At 46.3% G+C, this 25,776-nt stretch overlaps 1 protein-coding gene across 7 annotated transcripts in view; it reads left to right on the top strand.

Annotated features, from left to right (window-relative positions):
- The window catches only part of LOC107223403, a 97,779-nt gene that overhangs the window by 19,374 nt on the left and 52,629 nt on the right, over positions 1–25,776 (top strand). For all 7 annotated transcript variants that reach the window (XM_015663076.2, XM_046743483.1, XM_015663075.2 and 4 more), the window contains exon 2: positions 18,737–24,756. In XM_015663076.2, coding sequence (XP_015518562.1) covers positions 19,330–24,756 — 5,427 coding nt within the window. In that variant the 5' untranslated portion in view covers positions 18,737–19,329. The remainder of the gene's footprint in view (positions 1–18,736; positions 24,757–25,776) is intronic.

Raw genomic sequence — 25,776 nt, 5'->3', positions numbered from 1 at the left:
AGGTCTCGAGGAAAACTGTTCAAAAATCGTTCACCATCCAATTCAGTTTGATAATATACCTTTAACTTCACCAAGGTTACATTACAATGAAACTTCAACTCGAATTGTATTTTTAACGAGCGGAATGCACCCGACATCAGTCGACTTGACTTACTTCTGCTATTTTTATATTATAGCAGTATGCCCGTTGTAGTGGAAACGAAATGTGTCACTAACGAACCACAAACTACGGTTACGTGACCCAAAACGGGCCGGTCAACCGTGGTAAGTATTAAGCGACCCAGAACAAACGGAGAGCCACGGTACAAGTTTTATGTTTCCGAACGTGAGACGCTCCGACATCGTACCCCTTTGCATAGTTAAGCATAAGTGGTGGCAAAGTGCTTTTAGAAACTAACCTCGAAATCCAACGACCTTTGTGTATGTGAAATTTGTCGCGAATCTTCCTAACCTAGTTTCAAATGCACTTCTGGGGACAATCTAAACCGCCATTTGACTTTGTTGGTGGAACCAAGGCGGCCAGACGTAATCGGCTCAAGTCCAGGTGGTCACGTCCCATTTGCGAATAAGGTTACACCCTACCATCCGGGTCGAAACGGTTTCCGATATAACGTGGATTCTTGGACCGAGGTCAAGGCAGGGACGAGGTATTATATGACATTCTTTTTACGTTCGGCTTCATTTATCCACGATTTTCAACTAATTAGATGGAGCCGGTTAACTCGCAAGCAAACATCACCGGCCACAGTGGAATAATCTGCCTCGCCTTGACCCACCCATATCAGCGTGGTTCAAAGTCTAGTCCGCTTCGGCTGGCACCCCTTACACTAAATTAAGTAATTAGTGGGACCCACTTCGTTGACTTCAGACAGTTTCGCCTGGATGGGATTTAAGCCACTGTCCTTCTTCTCTATAATCTCCAGCGCCTAGTTGGTTGGTGGTGCCGGGACAAGTTTACAGTGTCAGACCTCAGTGGCCGGTAATATCCCGAGTGGATCGTTAAGCTTTCTATTTCGGAGTCTGCACACGCTTTTAACGAACTCGTGATCACGGATGTAAAAAAAAAGTATGCTCAGTACGTATGCAGTGAATGTTTGTACGCGGATACGCGGCCTGCAGCTTTTGTTGCAATGAACATCAATCGGTTGAATGATGATTCGGAAATCTCCGAGCGCAAAAGCACATATTATACAAATAAATTCCTGTGCACATCGAAATACCACAGTGCTTCGTTCATTTCAACCATTTCCTAGATTTTATGGTCTCTTTTCTTTTCATTCATCTGTCAAATATAATATACGAAATTAGCGTGCGCAGTGGTATCCTCGATGATTGTTGTGAAAACTTAGGCATCGACCCGGCATTCGGTATTCTCCAGAGGCAGAATGAGTAATAAACGGAGTTTCAGATGAGTAATTGTTCGTGAAACGGTGAGCCTTGAGTGTTTTTGGAAAAACATTTAGGCAGGAGATTAGATAAAGGTGGAAGAGTGCGGTTGAGTCAAATAAGGTGTCTTGGCAAACATCACGGAAAAAGTTGGCGACCGCATCACGCCACGGCAAAGAGCAAGAACCGTTTAGTACCGTTTTCACCAGTTCAACAAGTTTCAAGATAAGACACTCGGTCCTGGGCCATGCTTCCTGCCGTTGACTAAAGACTTGGCTAGCCAGAACCATAAATCTTTCTTGTGGTGCGATTGGCTTCCGTTTCACGTTCGAAAGCCACCGAGCTTGTACTCACCCCTGACGCTGCTATAGGTATACCGTTCACCCGATCGAAGTCCTCGCGTGAGACTTGTGCATATTCGCATAAATACAAGCGTACTTTTCTCTCTCTTTCTTTCTGCACAACCAACCATGTCACGTATCGGTTCGAGAAAAAATAATTTCACTCGTCTTCCAGCATATTTCTCCCCGTCGCGTAAATGGTATATGGGACTGAAATGGAAGGGCGCAGGCAGCGACGCTCGTATTTGTAAACAGTAAATTTCAGACGCCTCTTTATCGCGCTTTGGAAACTACCGCGTATAGGGCACAACTTTGATTGCGACCTATCCTACAGCATTATCAAGATCCGATACGATACTGGAGAGTGAGAGGCGACAGTCGCGCTAGTTTGTTCAATTGCTCTGCGCATAAACTCCTAGCGGTTCGGTAAAAGTCTAATATTTCCATGACACGTGAGTCCGCATTGCTCAGCCTCTGTCTGGCTGTTCGAACCGGTCGATGTAAGAGGATTGCAAAGTGTCCGAAATCAGGTTGCCTTATTATACATTTCTCCGGAGACAGAGGGCAAGGGATAAGTTGAAGCCGAGCTTATCGAAAGTCCAGAGAAAGTAGCGCTGGCGCGTGACAAGTTGACCTCTGCCTCGCGGTCGGAGGGTCTTTAAAGCTTCCCTCGCTCTTCGTCCGCCAACCAAAAACCGTGGTAAACGTCCGAGGGCTACGCGCTAGGAATTTCCGAGAAACCAAACGGCCGATAAATTTTAGGTCAGTCTTCATTCGGCCCTGGAAGCCACGAAGGACCACCAGGAGGACGCCGTGATACATGTCCTGCCGCTCGATCGGCGAGGAAAACGGGCGGTGCTTGCTCAGGCGGCTGACCCTTTACTTTTCTCTCTTTTTTCTCGTCGGACTTTATTTTATTTCATTCTTTTCGATCTCGCCAATAACGCCGGGAGCCGATCAACAGGAGACTGGAGACTGAAACGCGTTCGTATGCAGAAAGCGTGCCCGAGCAACGTCCCCCTCCCGTGTCTCCGATCCAGATAATCAGCTCCGTGTTTCCTTTCCTGTAGGGGGATTCGACCTTCGACCTCGACGCCCTCTCAGAACCCCTCAAAATTTATCCTCACCTTTCTATACACCCCCGATTTTATCCTCGTTTGCATTCCTTTAGCACGGTCTTAACGCGTATCGACGTACAAAAAACGCCGGGTTTTGAGCGAAGTTCTAGAAATATTTTACATCGATGTCTGTACCAAGTTGAAAGATAACAATCAGGCTTGCACGTTGACGTTATCGATCGGCGCCTACGAGAACGGGGGAACCGACATAATTCTAGCTTATACACTCGCGGTAATTAGCAGTCGGCACACTCGTTTCCGGCGTACTTTCCTTATCGAGTTTGTCGATCAGCGAGTTGAAATTGGCATAATTTCCAACCGTACAAAGCAGCCCCGCAGCCCCATAGTCGGTACCGGTACTTTTCTTAATGTCTCCTCATCCACACGTGTGTCTCTGTGAACACGGGTTCAAAGCCGCCCTCGCCCTAGAGCCCGTAATTAATTATGCTATTTACGACGCAGTAGAGCGTACCAAAATTGATATTTTACGACCCAAAGAGGACTACAATCGCGGGCTGATACACGTCTCCGCAACGTTAATCGCAGTGTTACTACACCAAAGGTCGCGGAGTATCTTATTCGCAAAGGATCCACATCAGGGATTGATCGGATCAATCTCTCTGTCGGATACATCGTATTAAGGCTGATTTCACTTGGTATTACACTCAGAGGATAAAATGGAGGCGAAAATTAATGCCGCGTAATGTGCGAGACCCACGAATTTTGCAAACCATTATGGGTCAAAGGTGAGGGTTCAATGCCGCGAATACTATTGCGCGACGCAAATAGCGTGTACCGTATATTTTGTCACGCCGTTGGCTCACCCTGGAAGAGAATCGATAAACATACTGCGTACGTATCGTCGAACGTACGGACCAAGCACGCATCGACAATAGACGGCGAGCTCTGATCGACAAAAAGTTAAGCGACGCTGCCTTGACTCGTATCGAGGCAAATGAAACTTTCACCCTGATCGAAGAACCCTGATCGAACGCTTTCGCATCAGGTTTCACCCCACCTCCTCTTCCTTCACCTAATCCAAGGATTGAAAAAATATCGGAACAATTTATCGCTGCGTTGAGAATCTCAAAATTCGGTGTATACGCTTTATCGACCTCTCCAGTTTCTACCGATAACTTCACAGACAGGATTTTTTGCCATCGTCGTTTTTCCGGTAGATTCGCACAGTCCTTAAATTACGATATTTCAACCAACAGGCCATTAGAAACTCATATTTTACAAATTCCGGTTGAGCGAGGGGAGTAGAAATTTCTAGAGTATGATAAAGTACAAGTTACAGATTATAGAAGAAAATATATTCTTATACGAATATATCGATTTTGAATTTCAAGCGTATTAAATTATTGAGAAGGACATACAATAATTCCAAAAGTATCCAACGTTTGCCAACTTTCTCGTAAAGCCAACCTTCAACCTTAAGTCGGTAGAACGTACAAGAATAAGAAACCCTGTAGTTCAGGGGTTAAAGTTTGTATGAGTAATAAAAAAAAATGTCCACCTCCTTCGCCAAAGAGTTCGTAAAATATTACGGTATGTACGCAGATCAGAAATGGCCCGTTCAAAGAAATACGTCGAAGACGTCCACTACTTGATGATAGCGAAAAATGACGGTACCCGAAAAAAAAAAAAATTCCCTCATGAAAAGTAAGCACTAACAGAACACCGACATTCCTTGATCCATCCCGTGTCAACTTATCAACTTACGAATAAATCCCCAGTTGTAGAGGTGCCAAAATACGCCGGTAATATGCGGTGATACGCGCGTAAAAATTCTATCTCTTGACGTACCCCTATAACCGACTTGGCGGAGCGTAGCAAAGAAATTTTCGAAGAGATGAAGAGCAAAAATGTCACCATACATACGAATTTCGCATCAACGAGCAGCCACGACTCCTATTAACAGAGGCACGAAAGTGAATGAAAATTCGTACAGCGATACGGGCGTTCAAACGGCACGGGAAGCAAGACGCTGGTTGGCAGCACTCTGCCAAGCGACACGGAAAGGGAGAAGGGGGAGAAGGAGAGCTTTGGGGAGAGACAGACACCAGCCTGCACGTCTACAGGGTGGCCCTGTCTCTGCGACGAGGACGAGAACGTGGGCCGAGAGCGAGAGCGGGAGCGAGAGGGGATGAAACCGTAGGCCGTGGTGGAGAGGGAGGGTTTCAGGGGCTAGAAAGAGTCGGTCACAGTTTTGGGGCTTGGAGGGTTGCCGAATATTGATCCTCGCCGCCAGTGAAAGCTCGGTCTCGAACCCCGGACCTTACGTCGTATGCGCGCGTACAACGTGGTGGTATTCACAAACGTGCTTTCCCCTCCCCCTCCCCCTCCCCCTCCCACCCTCCTCGTCATGTTTATGTGCAGCCGTATGCGTTCACCTGTGAGAACTTGGCTGCGAGTATATATAAGCACATGTATATGCACATCACCGACGAGAAGCATACGTATATGACACGACGGCGTATCCACACGCATCCGAATTATGCCGGGAATACAGCTCGCGGTGGGAAAAGCCCTCGTCGTTCTTCCTCTTGAACATTCCGGTCCTTTCCTCAATTTCCTCATACGTTCTGTGAATTATAGGATAAATCTTACCACCAGCTTTCACACCGTGATTCGACTCGATATAACTTGTGCAAATGTTCAATTTTCTTGTATTCGACGTGTCAGGCGTCTGGTGAAGTTAACGACTTTTTACTCGTTACAACTCTCGTAAAGTTGGCTAATTTCACAGAGACTTACACATAAACGAGGACCCGAGATTTTTCTGTTCTTAGATCAATCGTACAATTTCATTTGACACTTCTTTGCAGACATTCGGTACTTTCTCACCTTCTCAAAGATTAAGAAATGGCAGAATTAACAGGTATTTTCCAAAAGTGTGTGTGTGTGTGTGTGTAAAGCCCGATATCTCAATTTCAGTGATATCCTGATTAAATCACTTGAGTTTGAGTATGCTAATTAAGTTTGGCATTATGGGTATCGTTTGACCGCGAGTAGAATGTTCCCTACTTTTTACGTTTCAATCCGTTTATCATCGATCTTGTAATTAACGAGAATCAACAAAAGGAACGCGGTGTCCCAGCTGTGGAGCGAATTCGTGAAATACTGGGGACCGTTCCAACACCGACCTTCTCTGGTTCGTTAACTGCTAGCTGCGGGGAATTAGGCTTCATTGAAACGTGCTTTCCATAAAATAGAATCAGCAGTGACGGATTGCCAAAGGTCTAAGCCAGCTGCTAGACGTCGAGATACAACGTTACATTCTGGCAGATACACTTGTTTAGAATCGCTAGTGAAGCGTAGCACTGACGGAAAATTGAATGAACTCGGTATATATACGCGTTGCCACTTTTTAATATTCGTTTTCAAGTCAGTTCTGCTCCCGTGTTTAACACCGCGAGGCTCAAACAGCTGACGTTTCAAGCATACGCCATACAACAATCGATTCGATGTAACAGTGCGAAAATACAGTGAAAAGAGAATTCGGACGTACGAACAATAATTCACTCCGGCATATCTCAACGAGCATGCAACGTTATATCCAAACAATGATTCTCCCCTCTACCTTTTTATTCATCTCTTTTTCGATATAAAGTCACACGAGCGTACGCACTCTTTGTATGAGCCATCAACATCGCATATGGTGTGAAAGGAAGTAATATCAAAATAAGAGCATTGAAAAACATTTCGCCCTATAATCCATCCACGGTTGGTCATTTTATTTTTGAACCGAAGTTTCCCTGACTTTACGAAAAGGCCTGTCGCCAGATTTTGAGCGTATATTTGTCGAGAGGTTTTGTGGAATGCTTGAAGTCAAGTTGGCCCGATTTGGACAAGGAACGTTGGTTGGTTCAAGTACCCAATACGGGGCGATCATTGGCCCTTAACTTTGCCATAATCACCGGGTACGTAAGGACCGCTTGACTATAGGCGAGGAGGAAGCACCTGCCAATCTGTTAACTTGGGAGAAGTTTGAAATCATAGAGTTATAACGAAGAGCCATTTCTTGGAGCGCAAAATATACGTACACACAGCATCCGTCGCAGTTCGAGTCTCCCTCTTCCGGGCATTTTGAAAGGCTCTCGAAGCGTACAGAATTGAACGATTGCATTTCCAAAGACTCCGAAGCATTCACGGAGGGCTAGGAATATCTCTTCCGTAACCTCGAGCATCTTCGGGTTCTTCGAGAAAATAAGCGCTGGATATTTGCAGGCCTGAATAACTTATCCCGCACGGAATCCGACGCGGCTAAAGCGTTTCACTATTATCGATATTTATATCGCCAAGGTTGAATTCCAACCACACGTGACAAAGCCTCAGATAAGGGTCGTCAACTTCGACAATGCACCGTAAGTCCGGGGTTTCAACGTATTATGAGGTAATTGACGTAGCAGAAAAAAATGTACGGATCGATGCGGAAAGAAAATTCATGGTCGTGATATTCGAAGGGAGCAAATTGAAAGCATATTTTACCGAAGAGATAATTCAGAATTAAAGAAGGAGCTAAAGGCACGCTTTGTATACACGAGCAATATTCCGTGTCACCCGAGTGCGTCGGTATATTTTCCAGTTTCCGAAGTGAAATTTTTTTATTCATGGGGAAAAGCTGATCTTCTTTGTTCGATCTTTTATTGGCTGACTGGGACCGCCTGCCTCGAAAAACCGGAGGGTGACGTCATTCTTACGCTCGCTTTTTGCAGAACTTGCAAATACTTTCTCAGGTTTTCTCAGCTACCTACCTAGACATATTTTCTGAAAAGAATTGTCGGCAAACGACGAGTGGAATCTTCGCTCTCTATTTTCGACCCAGCGGTAGGCGTGTTTCTAGCAATCTATTTTATATGGTGTCGTATTTCTTACGATTAGCTTACCAACGCTGTCATTACAGCTTACGAGCAGCGGACAGTCTTGGATTCGATTGCAAAACAAAGCTGGCTGGTAATGTGTTTCTAAAATACCGAGTATCCAATTGCGTCGCACGGTAATTAGTAGGTAATACGAGAATCTGAGGACGCTCCTGTAACTTCGACGAATAAAAGAGTCGAGCTTCGAACGATCTTCAATTAAATTCCATTTATCAAGAAGTAATGACAACGGAAACTGGGCTGTGCGTGTTTCACTGAATTGCGGAAGATAGAAACGCCGTCTAATTTCATGTTCAAAACGCGATAGGTTGACATCGGGATGAATTTTCACAGTATTTCCAGCATCCGTAACCAGCGAAATTAATTCCATTTCACGCCGTCTGTTGCTTCTGTAAAAGTTTCAGGCAACAGTTCGCCGCTGTATAGTGACAATCGAGAGATATGATTTACGTAATGCTATAACCAGAATATTAAAGCCCGATCGACCGACTGGCTGGAAGTCGAATGAATTTTTATCAAAACTCTGGATTACAATTTTAATCCCTGAGGTAAACGTTTCCCTAAAAGACCCTCCGAATTTGTTAAAATGGTTCAATTTGCTAGGATAAGTGAATTTCAGCCCTCTTCGGTGTGCTGTGTCAGTCGCAATTTTCAAGAACGCCGGCTTCTGCCTAGGTCAACAAATTGTGCCAAAGAAAGGGAAAGGGGAGTTGAATATCGAACGCGAAAGTGAACCACCGAGGATCTACCGCGAATACCAATGCAGAACAGAACCAGGACTCATTGATTCCGGCTCGTTTTCAAAGCCGTGTCTCATTTCTCCTCGCCTTCTGCCTCGGGTCGTGATGTATCGATCAATTAATTACCACCGAGATTCACACCTACTTTTTTCTCTAAATGGGCATTGCTACGACTCACGCGACGTCACTCTGGCCCAAGAAATGTGCTGAGAAGACGTTTCTTCTTTTCCTCTCAATTTGTAGGTACATTACAATGTTAGGTTGAAGACGTGAATCCTGATAACGTGTAATATGCATGCATAAGGCAGGCGTGCGTGCAATGCTGTATCGGTATACGCAGAGGTAGAGAAATTCTGGTGCGGTGAATAAACTCCGCCATTTGAGACTGGCAGAAAATTACCCGGGCGCTGTTTCACCTCTTTGTCTGGGGGCCCTCTTTCACTTGCGGTCTCTCAGTTTCGTTGCCCGGGTCGAAAGCTCGGGGAATACCGTGAACAATGCGACGGTAATGTAGTTCGAGGCCAAATGTATTTGTCGCTGCAGGTGTCGTAGGGAGAAAATCTTCCGCGCACGTAAATCCTTTCAACATGTAAATTTTCCCAGCTCGAAAAGCACTCTTGAGTTCTAATTTCACCGTATTTTAAACCCGGGTTGCTGAAGAAGTGTCGAAATTTAGTATGACGATACGACAAGAGATTCCGCATGTCGTCTGAATAAAAATTAATAAGTATCTTTTTCCGCTGAATACACACCGAATGCTTCCTTGGGGAGTATCTGCCGGCTTCAAGAAGCTCCGTCATAAATAATAAACGATCCAATTACATAAGTGTGCCAACTTTCTTGATATCAACGATATTGCATCCTTGCGTTGCTCTAATCATTTATGACCTAGCTCACACGGTGCTATATGCGAAATGAAAGTTTGAAAATTGAATGTAATACCCTCTCGATAGGAGGGCCATGCCATATCTCCTCCTCCGAAAATTGACGTGCAGAAAAACAGACGGATGAAGCCGTCACGCCACACGGTACAAATGGCACAAACTTCGAATCGTCAGATACTAATTGTGAATATAATCCTCCTTTTCTCGTGGACATAATCACCGAGGACGATCCTTATCTCGCAGCTTCGCGTAACGTTTCTGCTTCTGACAATGAGACAAAGGTAATTCGTTCCGACGAATAGGAAGTCGGAAGGTCCCCGGATTAAATCGTAACAGGGTGCAATAAAGCACACTGACAAACCGCCGGTTATGCGAGAAACGTGTCGCAATAGGACACTCGGGAATTCCCGGTCGCCTCTGACCGAGTTTTTGATTATCGCATGCTCGCGGTGAACGTTATACCTCGAGAGTATAGCTACCTCGGAGATGTGGCCACGGGCTAAAGGCTAAGGAGGTTTTATTGAAAAGAATGCCTCTCGCTTTATTCGCTACTGTTCACTTCACTTCCGCAAATGAAGGCAGTGTCTAATAAATCGATCGTCATTACTAGAAATGTACCGAGAAATGAAGAGAAATCGCTGCGCCGCACCATTATCAGCCCAGCGCATACGTTATTAATTGTACCACTGTGACTAGCGAGAAATTGAACAGCCATCTTCAAACGTGTCCACTTTTCACGATTTCTGCATAATCAATTCAGCTTGACCGCTTCACCGCATGACAATTAATTTAAAAGCGAAGCGTCCCTCGCCATTCTCCCAATCCAACAATCTATCGCAGTCGGAATGGCCCCTTATCTCTCCAAGGACACGGAATGTCTGAAGGACGAGAACGTGTTCGAGGATTGGTACAAGGAATGCCGATTCCTCCGGCCCTGCTGGATCGACAAAAAAGTATTCCGGTGAAAAAATTAACCTTGGGGTAGTCGGCGGTGCTCGTGCTCCTGGACGAGTAACATCCGCTACGAGGAAATGACCGTGTCATAGAAAAAGCTGGAAGGATATACAGAATACGAATAACGCGACGGGCGAAGATCAACGGGTAAATTGACCAACTAATGAGAAATCCTGGTATCTATGCGGCCGGTATATGTCCAACTATACCGGAGTTTACCGGCTCGGGAACAGCTTCGTTAAATTTAACGCCCCGTTACGCCCTTCGAGACCTTTTAACGTCTTCCGCCTAAGACAACAAGCTCTGACTACCGCGATAAGGGATCCGAACCTCGCTCGGTCTGTATGACGAGCCATTTTCGTTTTAAGCCTCATCCACGTTCGGACGTCTGTCGTTTCGTATCGCCAACTTTTGGGAGATATCGAAAGGGCGGAGGTTCCTATAACCGGAAGGGCATGGCTAGGCTTATACGCGCTACCGCCTTTAGTAGATTAATTATTCTCTACCCTGAGCTTACTTTCAGGGGTTGTTACTTTTATGGAACGCCCGCGGCGCGAGACTTGTTACCGTCTTGTTACCTTGCGTGTTCCCGCTAATGTTGGATAGAACGGTATATCAAGAGGCGGGACCCCGGGAAATGTATTTCCGAGTAGTAAACCGGAGGTTGTCTTTCTGCCGGTTGAAATACCGTAAATCTTCACGGGTTCCTGGCTATGTCCTTTCGAACAGAGTTGCGGACAGGTCCGTGACAAACCGGTCGCTCGAATTGATCTCGATCGAGTTTAATTATACCCACAAAAGAACATCGCCCCGTCGATCACCCTCCGCGACGACTGAACGACGTCTACATGATCCCTCCTGCGCATAATCCATCTCCAATTCAGTCCTCAGCCCATCGGGCTATATCGGCACGTCTATCGACGCGTGCCATCAATTCTATTATATTCACATTTGTCAGCCCCGTAAGTGAGGATAATCAAGTCCAGCGGTTTGTTTGGTAGAAAAAGAAAAACATTTTCGCATCGCATTATCCTTGGTTCGAGACATGTTCAGTTTTCTCTGTATATACTTTCAGATAGTTGAAGAGTTTCAGTCAAACTTTTTTATGCATGCACGGCTCAGCCTGCAACTCGTTTAATTTCAACTTTCGATCCAGCTCGTTCGATCCGCCAATTTTCTGAAAAAACCGTTGATTACGAGCAGTAGCGAATGTTCGGCAAACTTGTTCAGTAGTTTGCAGAGGCTCCTTACAACCAAAATCGAAGTTTGATCTTCCGATGGGCCAGGGGATCCACGATCTCATTCTTGTTCAGCAAATTTTATTGCATTGAAAAGATTTCGCAGCGATTAATCTTGCCCCCGACTTCATTCTCAACAACCCAAATAAGATTCGTTCAACCTGAAAGAGGGAGCTACATCCGCACAGACATTGAGGCGGTTGTTTTAATCCGTTTGGCGCCGGTAGAATTACCTCGAAAACTTCATTCTCGAGCCTGCCTAGGAATGGGTGATTTGCGATTTTTTACTATCGAGTGCAAGAGGCGGACGTGTAGGGCGATTCCCAACGCGCGGCGTCAGAGCCTTTTTACGTTCGCGAACATTGCGCGTGGTGCAAATCTCTAGGAGTTACAGACATGATAGAAAGGGTAGATTTAACATTACACTGGACGAACTGAATGTCAAAGGAATTTGAGGAAAGCTCACATAACGGCTTACCGCGGATTTCGTTCGCACTAATTACTTATAGACGGCATTAAAACCAAAAGCAATTCCGACGTGACAGGTAAAATGAATGATGCTTTTACAGAGATTCGCTGATCACAGCTTTCACCGACGCAAACCTCTCGTCTTTTAAAAATTCATCAGTCGGCCTATCTGGTAATATTCGGATCAATGATGGAGTTTTACGATTATAATATATTTCAGGTATACGTATAAATTTATGTGAGAAAAAAAACGTTGTTCCACGTTTCAGAACATTCAATCTTGCAAACTTCGATCGCACTGCCTATCTTTCTACTTAATACAACGGATTAAGCCACCGACTCTATTTACGTTAGGCGAAAAACTGAGAGAAGTAATCTCAGGCTTTATTTCTAGCAACGTTCAATCGGAAGATTTATACTACGCGGCGGGCTTTTCTGATGTGGTTTAATTGTGAGCGTGGCGCCAACCTCGAAGTTCGTAATACTTTGAGTTGCACTTTGGAGCAGGGACTTTCTGAAAAGAGGCATTGACGCCGTTCCTTCCACCTACACCAGCTCGAGTTTGATTCTCGGTTAATCTTATTAGTGTATGTTCGCTCGAGATGAACCTTTGATCTGGATAATTTTTGCAAATCCCGAAACGGTTGTTAAAAAAATTTTCACCCAGCTCCTCGAGCATTTTACCCGATTCAATTCACCCCCGCAAATAACTGACTGTTTAACAACGTTGAATCGCCACGAATTGAGTTCGCTGTCTTAGTACCGGACGGGACTGTCTTATTAGGTACACAGGCCATGGTCCAGAGTTACGTATACCTAGATACACCCAATTGATACAGTCTGGATTAATTCGCAGGCGGAATGATTATTGATACAACATGGATTAATTAAACAGACGCCTCGTCCAAGTTCACCCCGGATTGACCGTACCGTGCCACGTCTGCAGTCCAGTTGCCGTTGACCTAAATGTAGGTCACAGTAATTGTCACTCTGCCGAGGTTCACTAGGTAACTCATCTTCCCGCACCGAGTACTCCAGAGTAATTTCCATTTTGTATAGCAGCGAAGAACCCTGTTGTTCTCGCGGTGGCCCTCGCCAAGGATTGTAATTTTCATTTCCAGTTGTCCTCAGCGCCAGACAGTCCGAAATGCGTCTCTGACGTAAATTAATGACCTCCGTAGCTTCTCGTGACGTAATTGCTGTGGCGCAGGAAACGCCAACGACCTGCAGCATGTTTTCAAGAGATTCGTGAAAACTCTTAATCCCTCTCTGGCCTTTGATTGCACGATCAGTTACTCTTTTTCATTTCTTCGCCAGCTTTTTATATCCCTTTCGTCTCGGCTGTGTGGACTATTTCAAGCTCCGTCAGTCGTTCAACGATGAAAATTTTTCTCATGAATTTATCGTCAGGCCAGATTGTAGACTGTCTGGATTCGTTTGAAACCCCGGTTAATTGCATGAATCAATCACAGATTACGCATTAAATACTCTCCGCTGATGTCGAAGCTCCAAACTTGTCGCGGAATACCTACCCACTCCACGTATTTTCAGTCTGGTATTCCAATTTGCGAACGAAAATAGAGCCCTCTTCGTCTTGAAAGACCTCTGGCGTTCGAACGGCCCTCCGACGTGAAGCGCATGATAGTAAATATCGTGAAATTGATGTGGGCGTAGGGTTGTATATTTAGGGGATGTTAGTTGCTTTTGCTCATATTGCCGCAGCGTTGTTTTTCCCCCAGGTACAAGAGATCAACAATAGCGAGCTCATTTATGCAGAAAGAAAAATATTGTATGAGTGGCTACGTAGAATTTAACAAAAGCTTGCCTGTTGGGCTCGTAATTATGATTTCAACAAACCCAAGAAGACACGTGATTTTCATATGAGATTCTCCGAACAATTTCAGATAGTATAACACCAGCCTTGGGCACTTTTCAAACAAGATTCCGACTGTAGCGAAGCCGAGGAGCAAACATGGGTTCAAATACGGACTGGTGAAAGTTGAGAGAGGGTCGTTTCATTAGCGAAGACCACTCCTCGACCTAACTAAATTTGTTGCGGTATAACTGGCGGGATAAAACACGAGTTTCCCTTGATTATCAAACTTGGTTTTCTCATATTTCCGACCAACTGCATGACCGCATAGGGCTTGAGACTATTCGAATGCCGAGTATATAGTGGCAGCTTTATTATTCCGTTATCTCAACGCTCAAGCTTCATGAAAATTTACGTCATATCGAAGAAAAATATTCACACCCTCACCCTTGTTCTACATTCACGCAGTTTCTCAGGGCTCCCCATAAACCCGTTGCGCAGACGTTGTCTTGGCCGATCTATCGTCGTCGCCATTTTATATTCCCAGCACCAAAGGACGAAACATGGAAAAATTACATAAAGACAGCTTGCATCTTTTAGATACGAGCCGTGGCGTCTTGTAAAATTTACCTTTGTAAAATTTCGCAAACTATTTTGCTACTTGTAATAATCGACGGAGATTTTCTCTACAGGTGAGAAGCAAAGTTTAGAACGTACACTTTGCGACGGTTCGAATATCCCGTTTTGCAAAATCATATGCTAAATTTACAAGAGGCGAAATCCCTTCCGTCGAGCGGTGAAAACTTAGGTATTCTGCGTATCAGTACTTAAATTGAAATAATAATTGACGGTGATTAAGCTGTTTAGGCGATAATGAAAAAGGTTTAAGGTAGCTTAAACTTGGTAAATAACGCGAAGCTCGCCCTAATTACCTTCCAGATGCTTCCAAAGTTATCAGACTGTGGAGAATTTTAATCTACGTAGGTGCTCGGATCTTCTTCGCGCCTGGTCAACGACGATATATCTGTACTTATAGGTACCGCTGTGCATGTTTAACAGCTACTTAAAACACGAAGCCCCCGCACAGCTGAGAGGCTTCTCTCACTCAATCAAACCCAGTCTTTAACCTGGCTCTGTATTTTTAGTACGATACCTTCAATAAATCGAACCTAACTCGACTCAAGTAGACAGCCTTACCCTAAATCATAACCTAAGCTTACGTCTAATGTAATATTCGACGGTCAACGGTAACTCTACTTGAGGAGTGGATATTTCATATTGGAGAAATTTTTCGGGGAATTTTTGAAGTTGGGAAATAGCACGGTATATATATCGTGCAGGGTTCAAAGCATTGATCGCCCTGCAAGCTAAAAGGTGCCACGACTTTCACCGTCAGCTGCGGCTGCAGGAAATATTTCCATATCTGAGAACCATCCTCGAGGAATTTACTTTCCTTCGATCCCCGGTTAAACAGCTGAATTTTAATATTCAACTCGACATTATCGAGGCGAAAAATATCTGGCAACGGAAGGTTTGCTTATCTTGCGCCAACGGGTGTTTAAACAGCGATCAATTTTTATTTCTCGATGCAAATTATGTCGAAACCTGGTATGAAGAAGAAGAAGACGAAGCAGAAGAACGTGTTTTTATTATCCCAGGGTGGGCGCCCCAAAGTATAAATGAGTATAAATGCGTATAAATGAGTATAAATCAGTTGTTGCCAGAGTGACAAACTCAGTAAATAACTTAATCTAATAACAAGAAAAGAAAAGAAAAGAAGAGAAAAGAAAAGAAAAGAGAAAAAGACCTGATAATATTACTAAGTTAGAAGTACATTGTGGCGTGAAGAGAAATTAAGATTATACTGTAGTAAGAGAAATGAAATAGAAAAGGTCCTTTAGTAGAGTCGGTGTATAAAAATGGAGATTAAAGATTGAAAAATAAAATTGAAAATTAAAATTGACCAAAAAAAATTCGGATTAGAAATAGAAATTAAAAATCAGAGATACTAGCCGAAGGGCTTGAAAGTTAAGGTAAACTAGTCGCTATAATCTTAGTACGGTGAGTAAGAAAGGAAATGGAAGAAGCAAAAAGAAAGACAAGAAAAGCAAGAACGACGTTGAATAACGGAAAATAAATGTAATATTGACTCAATCTCATTTAATATGAACGTTTTCGCGGAGACTGCAAACGCAGCGACATATTTACTCTTTGCGTTTTCAAACTGAATAATGCCAACTGTATACGTTCGTTGAATTGTCGTGACGCAGAATTATTGAGTCAATTTTTTGATGTTAAAACATGCGGTGAAAATGTGAAACCTGAAGTAAAGAGAAGCATGCGCTACTTAATTTATTCAATTTACTATAATGTGTTTCTTTGGTGCAAACTACAGTTGGCGCTTGTGCTGCAGTATGTTAGAGAACACGACGAACATCAATATTTTCATAATGTTTGAACAGAGAGAGAATAATCACTTCAATCAATACCCGACTCTGATATATTTCCAAAAATTTTGCTCGTTACCAAGGTTAAATGTTACACATCATTGGCGACTACTGTAAGACACGCTCATTTTTCTTTTTTTTTCTTTTATCTCCAACATTCAAATTGGATTTCCATTACGTGTCCGGTGGGGTGGAAAATCGCCTATTTATATCGCATCCGACTTCACGCTCCGAAAGCTATAGCTTGCGTTGAGAGAATCCCTCTGTATCTCGATTTTTGAGAAAAATCTTTCAAATATACGACAGCTGCGATACGATACCTCGTTCCACGTACCGTAGCCATGACCTATATCGTCGGGGTGAAACCACCCTGGACGAAATTCGCAGGTGTCCAACCAGAGCCGAGTCTTGCCTGATATGAAGTGGTCTCGAAATTCCGTCGTCTCCGGAATCCATTGATCATTGTTTACCGAAGCCAACGGAGCTGATCCCATTTTTCCTGGGATATGAGGCAAAAGAGGGGTACATACTCGGTAGAAATGCTTTTTAAAAAATGCCGAAAGAGCCTCTCTATCGTTTGCTCAGCCCTCCGAACTAACCTTAGTGCTGCTCTCATTTCTTTTGCAATCCAGAGCTGTATAGGTATACGTATATATGTTCCTATGTACACGGTATATAATCTGATATAGGTATACACGGTTACTTTTACCTCGCATCGCGCCCGTTTGATTAAGTGGAAGGGAGGACAGATAAGAGGCAGCCATAACCTCTACGAGACAGATAACGGTCTGTTGAGCGAGAAAAAAAATCCATACTTTCTCAAGAGTGCAGACGAATTATTTGATGAAAATTGACCCCCTTCTTCGGGGAGTCTCGTTTACCGTAGAAATATGCTAATTAAATTTCTGGCGAGTTTTACTTTAACGAACCAAACGAATGACAAAAGTGAGAGAAAAAACGCTAGGCACGCTATTTTTTACCGGAGAATCATTTAGTCCACGAACAAACAACTCGAAGAATAATAAAGTCGAGGAGGTCAACTGCCAAGCAGGAAAAGAAAAAACGACTCCTCTGTAACTGGAGGACTCAACATTTTACCGCTTTTATTTAGAAAGCCCATGAAACACTTTCAGGATCTTGCGAGTCATAAATTTACAACAGCTTACAAAAGTCTGATTTACCTTATTCGCGGTAGGGAAACTGAAGGGAACAAACCAATTTGATAGATGATTTCGGATCAAACGTGTTCGACGCGTTATTCGCCTGTTGAAATAACGTTCACGCCGTTTTCTTGCATTTATATCTGGCGACTATTTCAGAACACTCTTAGTACCCATCGAAAGTCCAATGCCTCTGTGCGATCCGGTAAAACTAAAGCACGGCACGCGGGAACTTACATGCAGTTCCGATCAGCTTGCGGAAATTATGACGTAATTACCCGAGGGGGTGACAAAGTTGCCGAACCGATGTACGGAGCCGAAATTCCTTGAAAATTCGGGGCGCGTTCCTGCGCTAAATAGTACCTGCAGCATGCGTGACTCTCGAATTAAACAAAACTTGACGAGCTCGTCCATCAGTGAGGCCACCTGAAACGTTGGTCTATCTCACTTAGCCCAGGACGTATACGTATAAGGTGAAAGGAGTTATCCGTTCGAGGGTCGGTGTCACTTTCAAGGAAGAATCCGGGCATTGACAGCACTCTTTACTTCTTGAAGCACATAAATGCGACTGTCATTCTACGTAGAAGCGACGAGTGATAGATTCAGATCTCCTTCATCCGACATCCCGGAGGCTTAACACTGTCACACGGATAAGGGATGACGATCTGCCCTGCGAACCACGCACTCCTCGGCTACGCTGTCCCGCGGAAGTTCCGATCCTCGTTTATCATTAATCACAATTACAAAGGACCCACGTTGAACCGCGGTTACGCTACACCTCGTCCTATTCCCTGTCGATTTTCCTGATACAATCTTAACCATTTGCGGCGCCGTGACACCTAATTTCAAGCTTATTCGCCTCACCTTACGAGGCGCGTAATCCTCCTCGGCAATGTCTAACGAACAACCGAGCTCACCTCGACAATTCCCAGCGACTCGCTGTTGATTAACTATTTACATTGACATGGGCACAGAAATACCGGCTCTGCCGAAACCTCTGACTCTAAATAATAGATCACCATCGATTCGCTGACGATAAATCGCACGGGCATTGCTTACACCGTAATTTGTAGCCAGGGCCTGTGATCGTTGAAAGGTCATTGTCGAATCCATCAGCCTTTGGTTTTCACGAAATCAATTCGACTGTGCGGCACAAAATTGATACTACCAAAAGTGGTTTTGTGCTGCCTGTCGAATAATTCATTGAGAAATTTTTTTAGCCCAATACAAGACTTTGCAACGGTTTATATTCGCTGTCACGGCGCTGATGGATTTAATTTGTGATTTCCGATTGTTTACAGGCAGAGTAATTGCAGCTTGAACCCGCCAGTTGTTATTTCATGTTCACAAAGTGGTGTGTAAACCCAACGATTCAATGACTCATCGCGTGTTGGAAACATTCGTGGCGTGCAGTGTGATTAAAGTAACTATAAAAAATACGAAAATACAAGGTAAAAGGAATTTGACAACGAAAACCGTTACAGACCCAGTGCTTTGAAAGTTTCTTTGAATAAAAAGTTTATAAAAAAAAAATTAATACAAATGTGCTTTAGAACGGAGTAAATAGTTTTTCAAGAGTTTCTCAATAAGGACAGAATAATTGACGAACGAAAAGAAGTAAACGAATGTTTCATCGAATATGGAGATACTCAGTTCTGCTAACGAGGGCCTACAAAGTCGCCGCAACTGTACCGGCTGCGAGCGAAAAATCATCAATAATTTTCCGACTCTGAACTCGGCGAAACTATGGCTGTTGGGACCGAGAGAACGAATCTTACTATTTTAACGTTTCCTCGGACGTGATAACATCGACCGTCGATGACTGCGATGTCACATAACAACCTGAGTGAGGCGGCCAAATTTTAAAACAGTGTCACGAACCACGCAGTTTCAAATGGAGTCTGCAAAATTGAGTTCCGGACAGGCCCCAAGCAGCCCTCCTGGTGCTCATCCCCCGATGATGCCGAGTTACGGGATATCGGGAGACGGTAGCATCGATTACATAATCAGCGACTACATGGAGCGGCTAGGTACGCGATTGAATATCCTCGAGACGGAGCTGAAGTACGCTTGGAGAGCCCTGGACCTCCTCAGTCAAGAGTATATCAAGATGTGGGAAAGACTGGAAAAACTGGAAGGTCTGCTGTACGAGCAGCAGACGGTGATAAGCCAGCTGATAGAGTTCTACGCGACCGGAGGAACTCCGGACGGCGTTGCGGGAGTCGAGGATGCGCTCGTTGCGCAACACAGTTCCGTCGGCGAGCTTGACGCCATCGCGGAGAGCCTGGGGGCGGCCATCGGTATCGAGGAAACGAGCGTGTTGAGGGAAAAATTGGCGCAGCAGGAACTGGCGAGATTACACGGCATAACTCAGGACAGCACAGGTGCCGTGGCAGCCGTCGCAGATATGCACAGGAACGTTCGTAATCTTGATCGCGAGGCCCTAGAGACGCTGGAAGAAGAAGCAAACACCCCCGACGAGGCGTTTTACCGGAGTCTGAATAACGCTTACCGGGAAGACTTGATTTGCGGCGAGACCTCGAGGCCGACTTCCCAGCTGGGCATGATATGGGAGGAGGCCGAAGAGGCGGAAGACGGGAACGGGAAGAAGGAGGCGGGTGACCACTTGGAGCGGATCTCTTTGAAGGAAAAACCCGAGGAGGGTGGAGCCACGTGCGTCGAGACCTTCGGGGACAAAGAGAGTCAGCAGGCGGGGTCCGCGATCGACGACGGGGATGACGAGGACGAGGGTGAAATCTTCAGCGCAGCCGACTACAAGAGCTACCGTGGAAATACACCGTGTGTCAGCGAGCAGGACCTCGCGCAGCTTTCGAGACTTAGTTCCATCGACCAGGTCGCACTTGAGAAACTCCACGAACTCGATAGGCTCACTACGAAACTCCAAAAAGACTCGCAAAATCTGAAGGAATTGCAATCGAGACTCATGGAGTCACCGAAGCACCAGTACGCAACGGAGAACGAGGCTAAACTCGCCGAGGAATCGTGCAGCATCGACGAACAACTTCGGAAAATCTACGCCGAAACGGATGTCGACAACTGGACTTACTCCAGAAGTCCCGGTTCCACGGGCAGGTCTGCCTCGAGAGTGAGCACGGATAGCGGAATGGTCACTGACGCCGAATTCACCACCAGATCGATTTCTCCGAGGGTAAACACTCAGAGAAGTAACACGGACTCCGCGTCGTCGACGTACACACCCCCGAGATTGGGATACACTGCTGCGCTGTTGGAGAAAAGCCCCGAGCCGGTTATCCCGCTGCCTATAGACGTTGGAAATTTCGCTAAAGGGTATGCGGAAAACAAGGAGCTCACTGATCTTATGGCCGAGAGCTTTGCAACGGTGACCTGCGCCTCGCCGACGATATATAATACCCCGACCGACAAGGTGCCCTCCCCCACTTTGTCCGCCCACAGTGTTCACAGCGTCCATAGTGTACAGAGCCTCAGGACCCGCCAGGACGGCTACTTTGGTAGCGCGGCGAGGCTGAACCTCGAGTTTTCCGAGGGCAGAACGCCTCCGTCACCCTCGCCCAGTTCCCCACCACCTCCCGCCCCTCAGGACGCCGGTGACAGCTTTTTGATGCCCGGCTCGGATCCGAGAGCGTCGGATTCCACTGACGCTAAAAGAGCCCCGAGTCCGAGCTTCTCGAGGAGTGGGGATAAAATTACTGGCCTTGATCAAGGGCGGCTTAGCCCACGAACCCCGCACTCCCCCAAATCACCGAAGATCTCGCCTAAGCATGCGGTAAAATCGAACAATGCGAACATAGTTGCAGCCAAGTCGGATTCCGGCCTCTCGTCGATGAGCGGATGGAGCAGCCTCGACAAATCCCCAGGGTCGCCGAAGAGTTCGATAAACAAAATGCTGACGTCGTACTCGGTCGATCACAGCAGATCGAATTTAATTACAGCACAGACGCTTCGCACTAGTAGCCCGATACCTCCTCTGCCTGAAAAGACGCCAATCTTTACGCAGGAACCACTGTATGATACTCCTGAGGGTAGAGACGCTTTCGCCAACGCTGCCCTGGCAAAAGCTCACTCCACCACTGACGCACTGTCGACAACGATAAATCATTTGTCGGCATTTACAACCGTCAAGTCCCCTGCCTCCGCTCAAGATGACTACAACTTCGTGCCTCCGCCAGCTCCGAGCTCCGAGAACCCGTGTCCAAGTCCTAAAAGACGGGGACAAAGGCAGCAGAGCTTGCAGCATACTTACGACGCCGTTCCTACTGGCACCAGTGCGGACTTTGTTTATCGCTCGGAACAACCCGCCATATATTCCGTGGCTGGTAGCAATCGTCAGCAAGTTATAACCAGTGTCTACACGAGTGGCTCCGGGCCGTACATGTCAAGGACGATGGACGCTGACAGTTATCCGGAAATTTTAGAGCAGTACTCGAATTACCCCGAGGATTACAACCTCTATCCCTACCCAGCGTCGACCATAACCAGTAGTAGCTCTCACGGTAAAAAACCTACGAGAGCGATGTCCTACGGTGACGGTATGATAAATCACGAAGGTTACAAAACAGCGATGTACCGCACCATGTTCCCGACCGGCAACATTACAGACGCTTTATCCTACTACCCGACTAGCGAAAACCTACCGAGGACCGAGTCGAACGATAACTCGTGGCTCAGTTCAATGGAAGGACAGATACCCCACGACTCTACTTCGTCGAGCATTCGCTCTCTCACTTCGGACGGCAGTTACGCTCAAAGCCCCTACACTGACAGGAGGTATCCCAACCCTCCGGGCTATCAGTCGCAGCAGTATCACGCTTACGCGAATCAAATGTACCGGCAAAACTACATGCAGCAGCAACAGCAGCAGCATCAGCAACAGCAGCAACAGTATCCAACCTACGGATTAAGACTGACCCATTCGGAAAGCGTTCAACTAGCGGACGGTTACCAGAGACAGTGGCAGAGGGAACAGCAGTACCTTCAGGACCTCGAAGCTCCCAGGTTATCCGGCCTGGAGCAGCAGCAGGCGCAACAAGGTGAATACTACGGCACCTCTGGGGTCATAGTGTCACAGTCGGGCTACATTAGCATATCTGCGGACATCAAGGAGCACGAAGAACCTAAGTCTTCGAAGAAAGTCAGAAGAGGAGCTTCGCTGAAGAGCGCGATGAGTTCGATGAGCAGTTGGCTGCCTGACTTACACCTTAGCAAACGATATCGGAGCCAGTCGTTACCCGGAGGCGTCAGGAGAGAAGACTTGGACATGCCGCCGGAGAGTGTTCCTCAACAACGACCCCCCGCGGAAGTAACGGGGCGAGGCAGGGAACGTGGTGGCCAATCTACACGAAAGAAAAAAAAGCACACCTTAGTCTCTACCGTGTCAGGAATTTTACAAAAAGCAAAACGTAGGGGGCATCAGACGCAATCACTTTCTGATCCCGAACAGTCAGAAACGGAATGGAGTAGCGGGCGTCAGAGTGGGATGTCGGAAGACGAGGACAGTGCTCTGTCGGACGCTCCTCAGGACACTGCATTTTTTGCTAAAGTCAAATCGAGCGGTAAGAGGAAACAGAACCAACAGCAAACGCAGCAGCAGCAACAGGCGCAGCAGCTTCATCATCAACAACAACAGACGTTGCTTCAACAAAAGGAACTCATACAGCAGCAACAGAACATCCAACAACAACAGCAGATTCTTCAGCAACAAATACAGCAGCATCAAGAACAGCTCCAGCAGCAAGTAGCTCAGGAAAATGTGGTCAAGGAGCGTAAACCGGACGGTAGTGAACACGAGTTTTCGGACAATATAGGTGCAGAAGAAGAGGCTTCCGGTAAGAGCACTGGTTCCGGCTCAGGTGGTTCCTCGATATTCGCTACCGTCGGTGACATCAAGAGATCGGCGGGCAGTTCGGACGAGGCGCCGAACGAGAAGGCGCCGAAACTACCGCCGGTCGCGCTCATGGGCGGTGCGAGCATGGAATTCGCGGTGTCTAGGGCATTGGGCAAGTATCGCCAAAGACAGTCTTCAACCGTTTCCGACGAACAGGCGAACAACGAGGACGTCGGAGTGGATAAGAAATCGGACGACGGTTTTATTCAACCGTTGGACACTACCTTCGAGTACACCGAGGAAACGGTTTCCGAGAGAGAGGAAAAGCCTTCGATCGCCAAGCCGCCGGAACTTGTGACGAGTATATCCGAGGAGGGTCCACCGTCCGAAGGCAGCCCTTCTGCATCGAGCTTGCGAGGACACGCAACGAGTGGGAGTCGCTTTCTGCCAAGGCATCAGCAATCGCTCGAGATTCCTTGGGGAAGGAGCGGCGAAGCTGACGAAGACAACCGAAGCACGCACTCGTACCGAAGCACGTCACGCGTATCTTCCAGGAGGCAGAGCACAGAGGATTCCATAGATTCCGAGGACGAGTGGTACTGCTACGAGCTGAGAAAACTCGAGGAACTCGAGAGACAGACGCAGATGGAAATGGAGATGGGTGTGATACGGGAACCCGAGGAGACGGAGCCTTTCGAACCGGACGAGGACGTCAAGGAGCGGATGTCATTCGTCCTGCGGGAGCTGCGGCTGAAGGCTCAGCCCAAGGAGGAGGTGCTGAGCAAGGATGAATATGCGAGGAACGCGAGGATGAACGGCACTATGAGAGATCCGGAGAGAGAAAGAGAGCTGGAGAGATCGCGAGACCGGGACGAGCGGCCGATTCCCAAGCGAAAGACCGCGGAAAGCGTCGAGACAGTGTTCGCCAGAGTTACGGATTATCACACCTGGGCCCACGAAGAGGAAGTCAGAAGAGAGGAGAGGATGGAACCGGCCGAGGAAGGATCCTCGGGGGAAACATCTGGTCCCGATAGTCCTGGAAACTCGATGGACGAGGAGGAAGATGAAATGCCGAACGAAGAACAGTCCAGAAGGAGCTCCGGCGGGTCGACCCTGCGCCACGGTGAAAAGCATCTTCCGGGGTCAGATTCGCTGTCCAGAGAAGGTAGCGTAAGTGTACCACCTAGTGAGGTATCCGTCAGTATCCCAGGAGGCTGGGATTCAGAGAGCACTGTCTTAGAAGGTGACAGAGAGGACGCCGGGAGCGAAGAGACCGGGACTACGGCAACCCTCAGCCTCCCCAAAATCAAAATCGACTCTTCGTCGTGCGGAAGTTCCGACACGACCCTCAAGGAGGGCCAGGCAAGTCCCGGACCGCCGGCGTCCAAGTGGAAGCTTCTGAAGGCGCTGAAGGAGCGAAAGGCCGAAGAGAAGCTGAAGGAAGTCGAAGACGCGAAAACCCAACAAGAAACCACGGTCACTCATCCTCCCACGGCAGTGAGTATAATGATCAAGTGAGGGCACGAAAACTTGTGTAAAGTATACTCGCGATTCAATTGGGCAAAGATTTAACGCGTTTTCATCGAACTTGCGGATCTCGAACTTTGCTCTTTGAGCTTTGCGTTTAAGGCTAGTTTTGAATGATCCCGTAGTCTTTGCCTGGCGAATCGCGAATGTACCTTACAGCCGCTCGACCCTAGGTGCGGTAATCAAATGATAACAGAGGTGATAAGGAGCTATCGTGGATAGCGAGATGAACGAAAACAAGTCAATACCTTATTTATCAATTAATCGTGGATGTTACACGTGTGTGCGGATAATGTACGCCGAGTTTGTGTTCTTTATCTCTCCTCGTGCACGCTGAGTTTGTCATGTCGAGCGTAATTCAACACTGCGTACACCCATCCTCCCTATGAACTGATACATGATAAACAAATATTAACTAGTCAATTCAAAGAAGCACCATCAACGTTTTGCAAAGCAATATCTTTAAGAACCTGAACACGAACTATCAATCCACCCAGCCGATAACGAACACTGAGTGCACGTAGTAAAATAGGTTATTAATAACTGTAGTAAAAAATATATACATACATATATAATCGTAGGAACGATATCATGGCTGTAGTTTAATCGTAAGTGTAAGTAGACGGTGTCTGTACCGTGTCTGTAATGCTTTGAGACGGACATCTTCTAAAGCAGGTGCAAGAATTAGTTCCAAGGTTACACACCGCTGATTTTTGCACCTGCGATTGATGCATCATATACATTTTCACGCACATCGAATCATTCGTAACACCATTCAATCCTATTCACTGCACTCTTTACGCACAATTTCAAATGCGAAAGCTTGTTGAAAATAACCGTACGGCGTGTTTCTGTCCACCAGAAATGTATTCAGACACACGTGTGGGGATATTTATTGTCACGACATCCGTACCCCGGTGTCGGGTAAATTTTATCGAATCGATCTTATTGCTACGGGAAATACGTGAGGCTTGTCGATGAAACATGTTT

This window comes from Neodiprion lecontei, chromosome 6, assembly GCF_021901455.1.
Source record: "Neodiprion lecontei isolate iyNeoLeco1 chromosome 6, iyNeoLeco1.1, whole genome shotgun sequence".
In the NCBI taxonomy this organism is placed as follows: domain Eukaryota; kingdom Metazoa; phylum Arthropoda; class Insecta; order Hymenoptera; family Diprionidae; genus Neodiprion; species Neodiprion lecontei.
The sequence above is the reverse complement of the archived record's forward strand: the minus strand, read 5'-3'. Positions and strand labels throughout refer to the sequence as shown.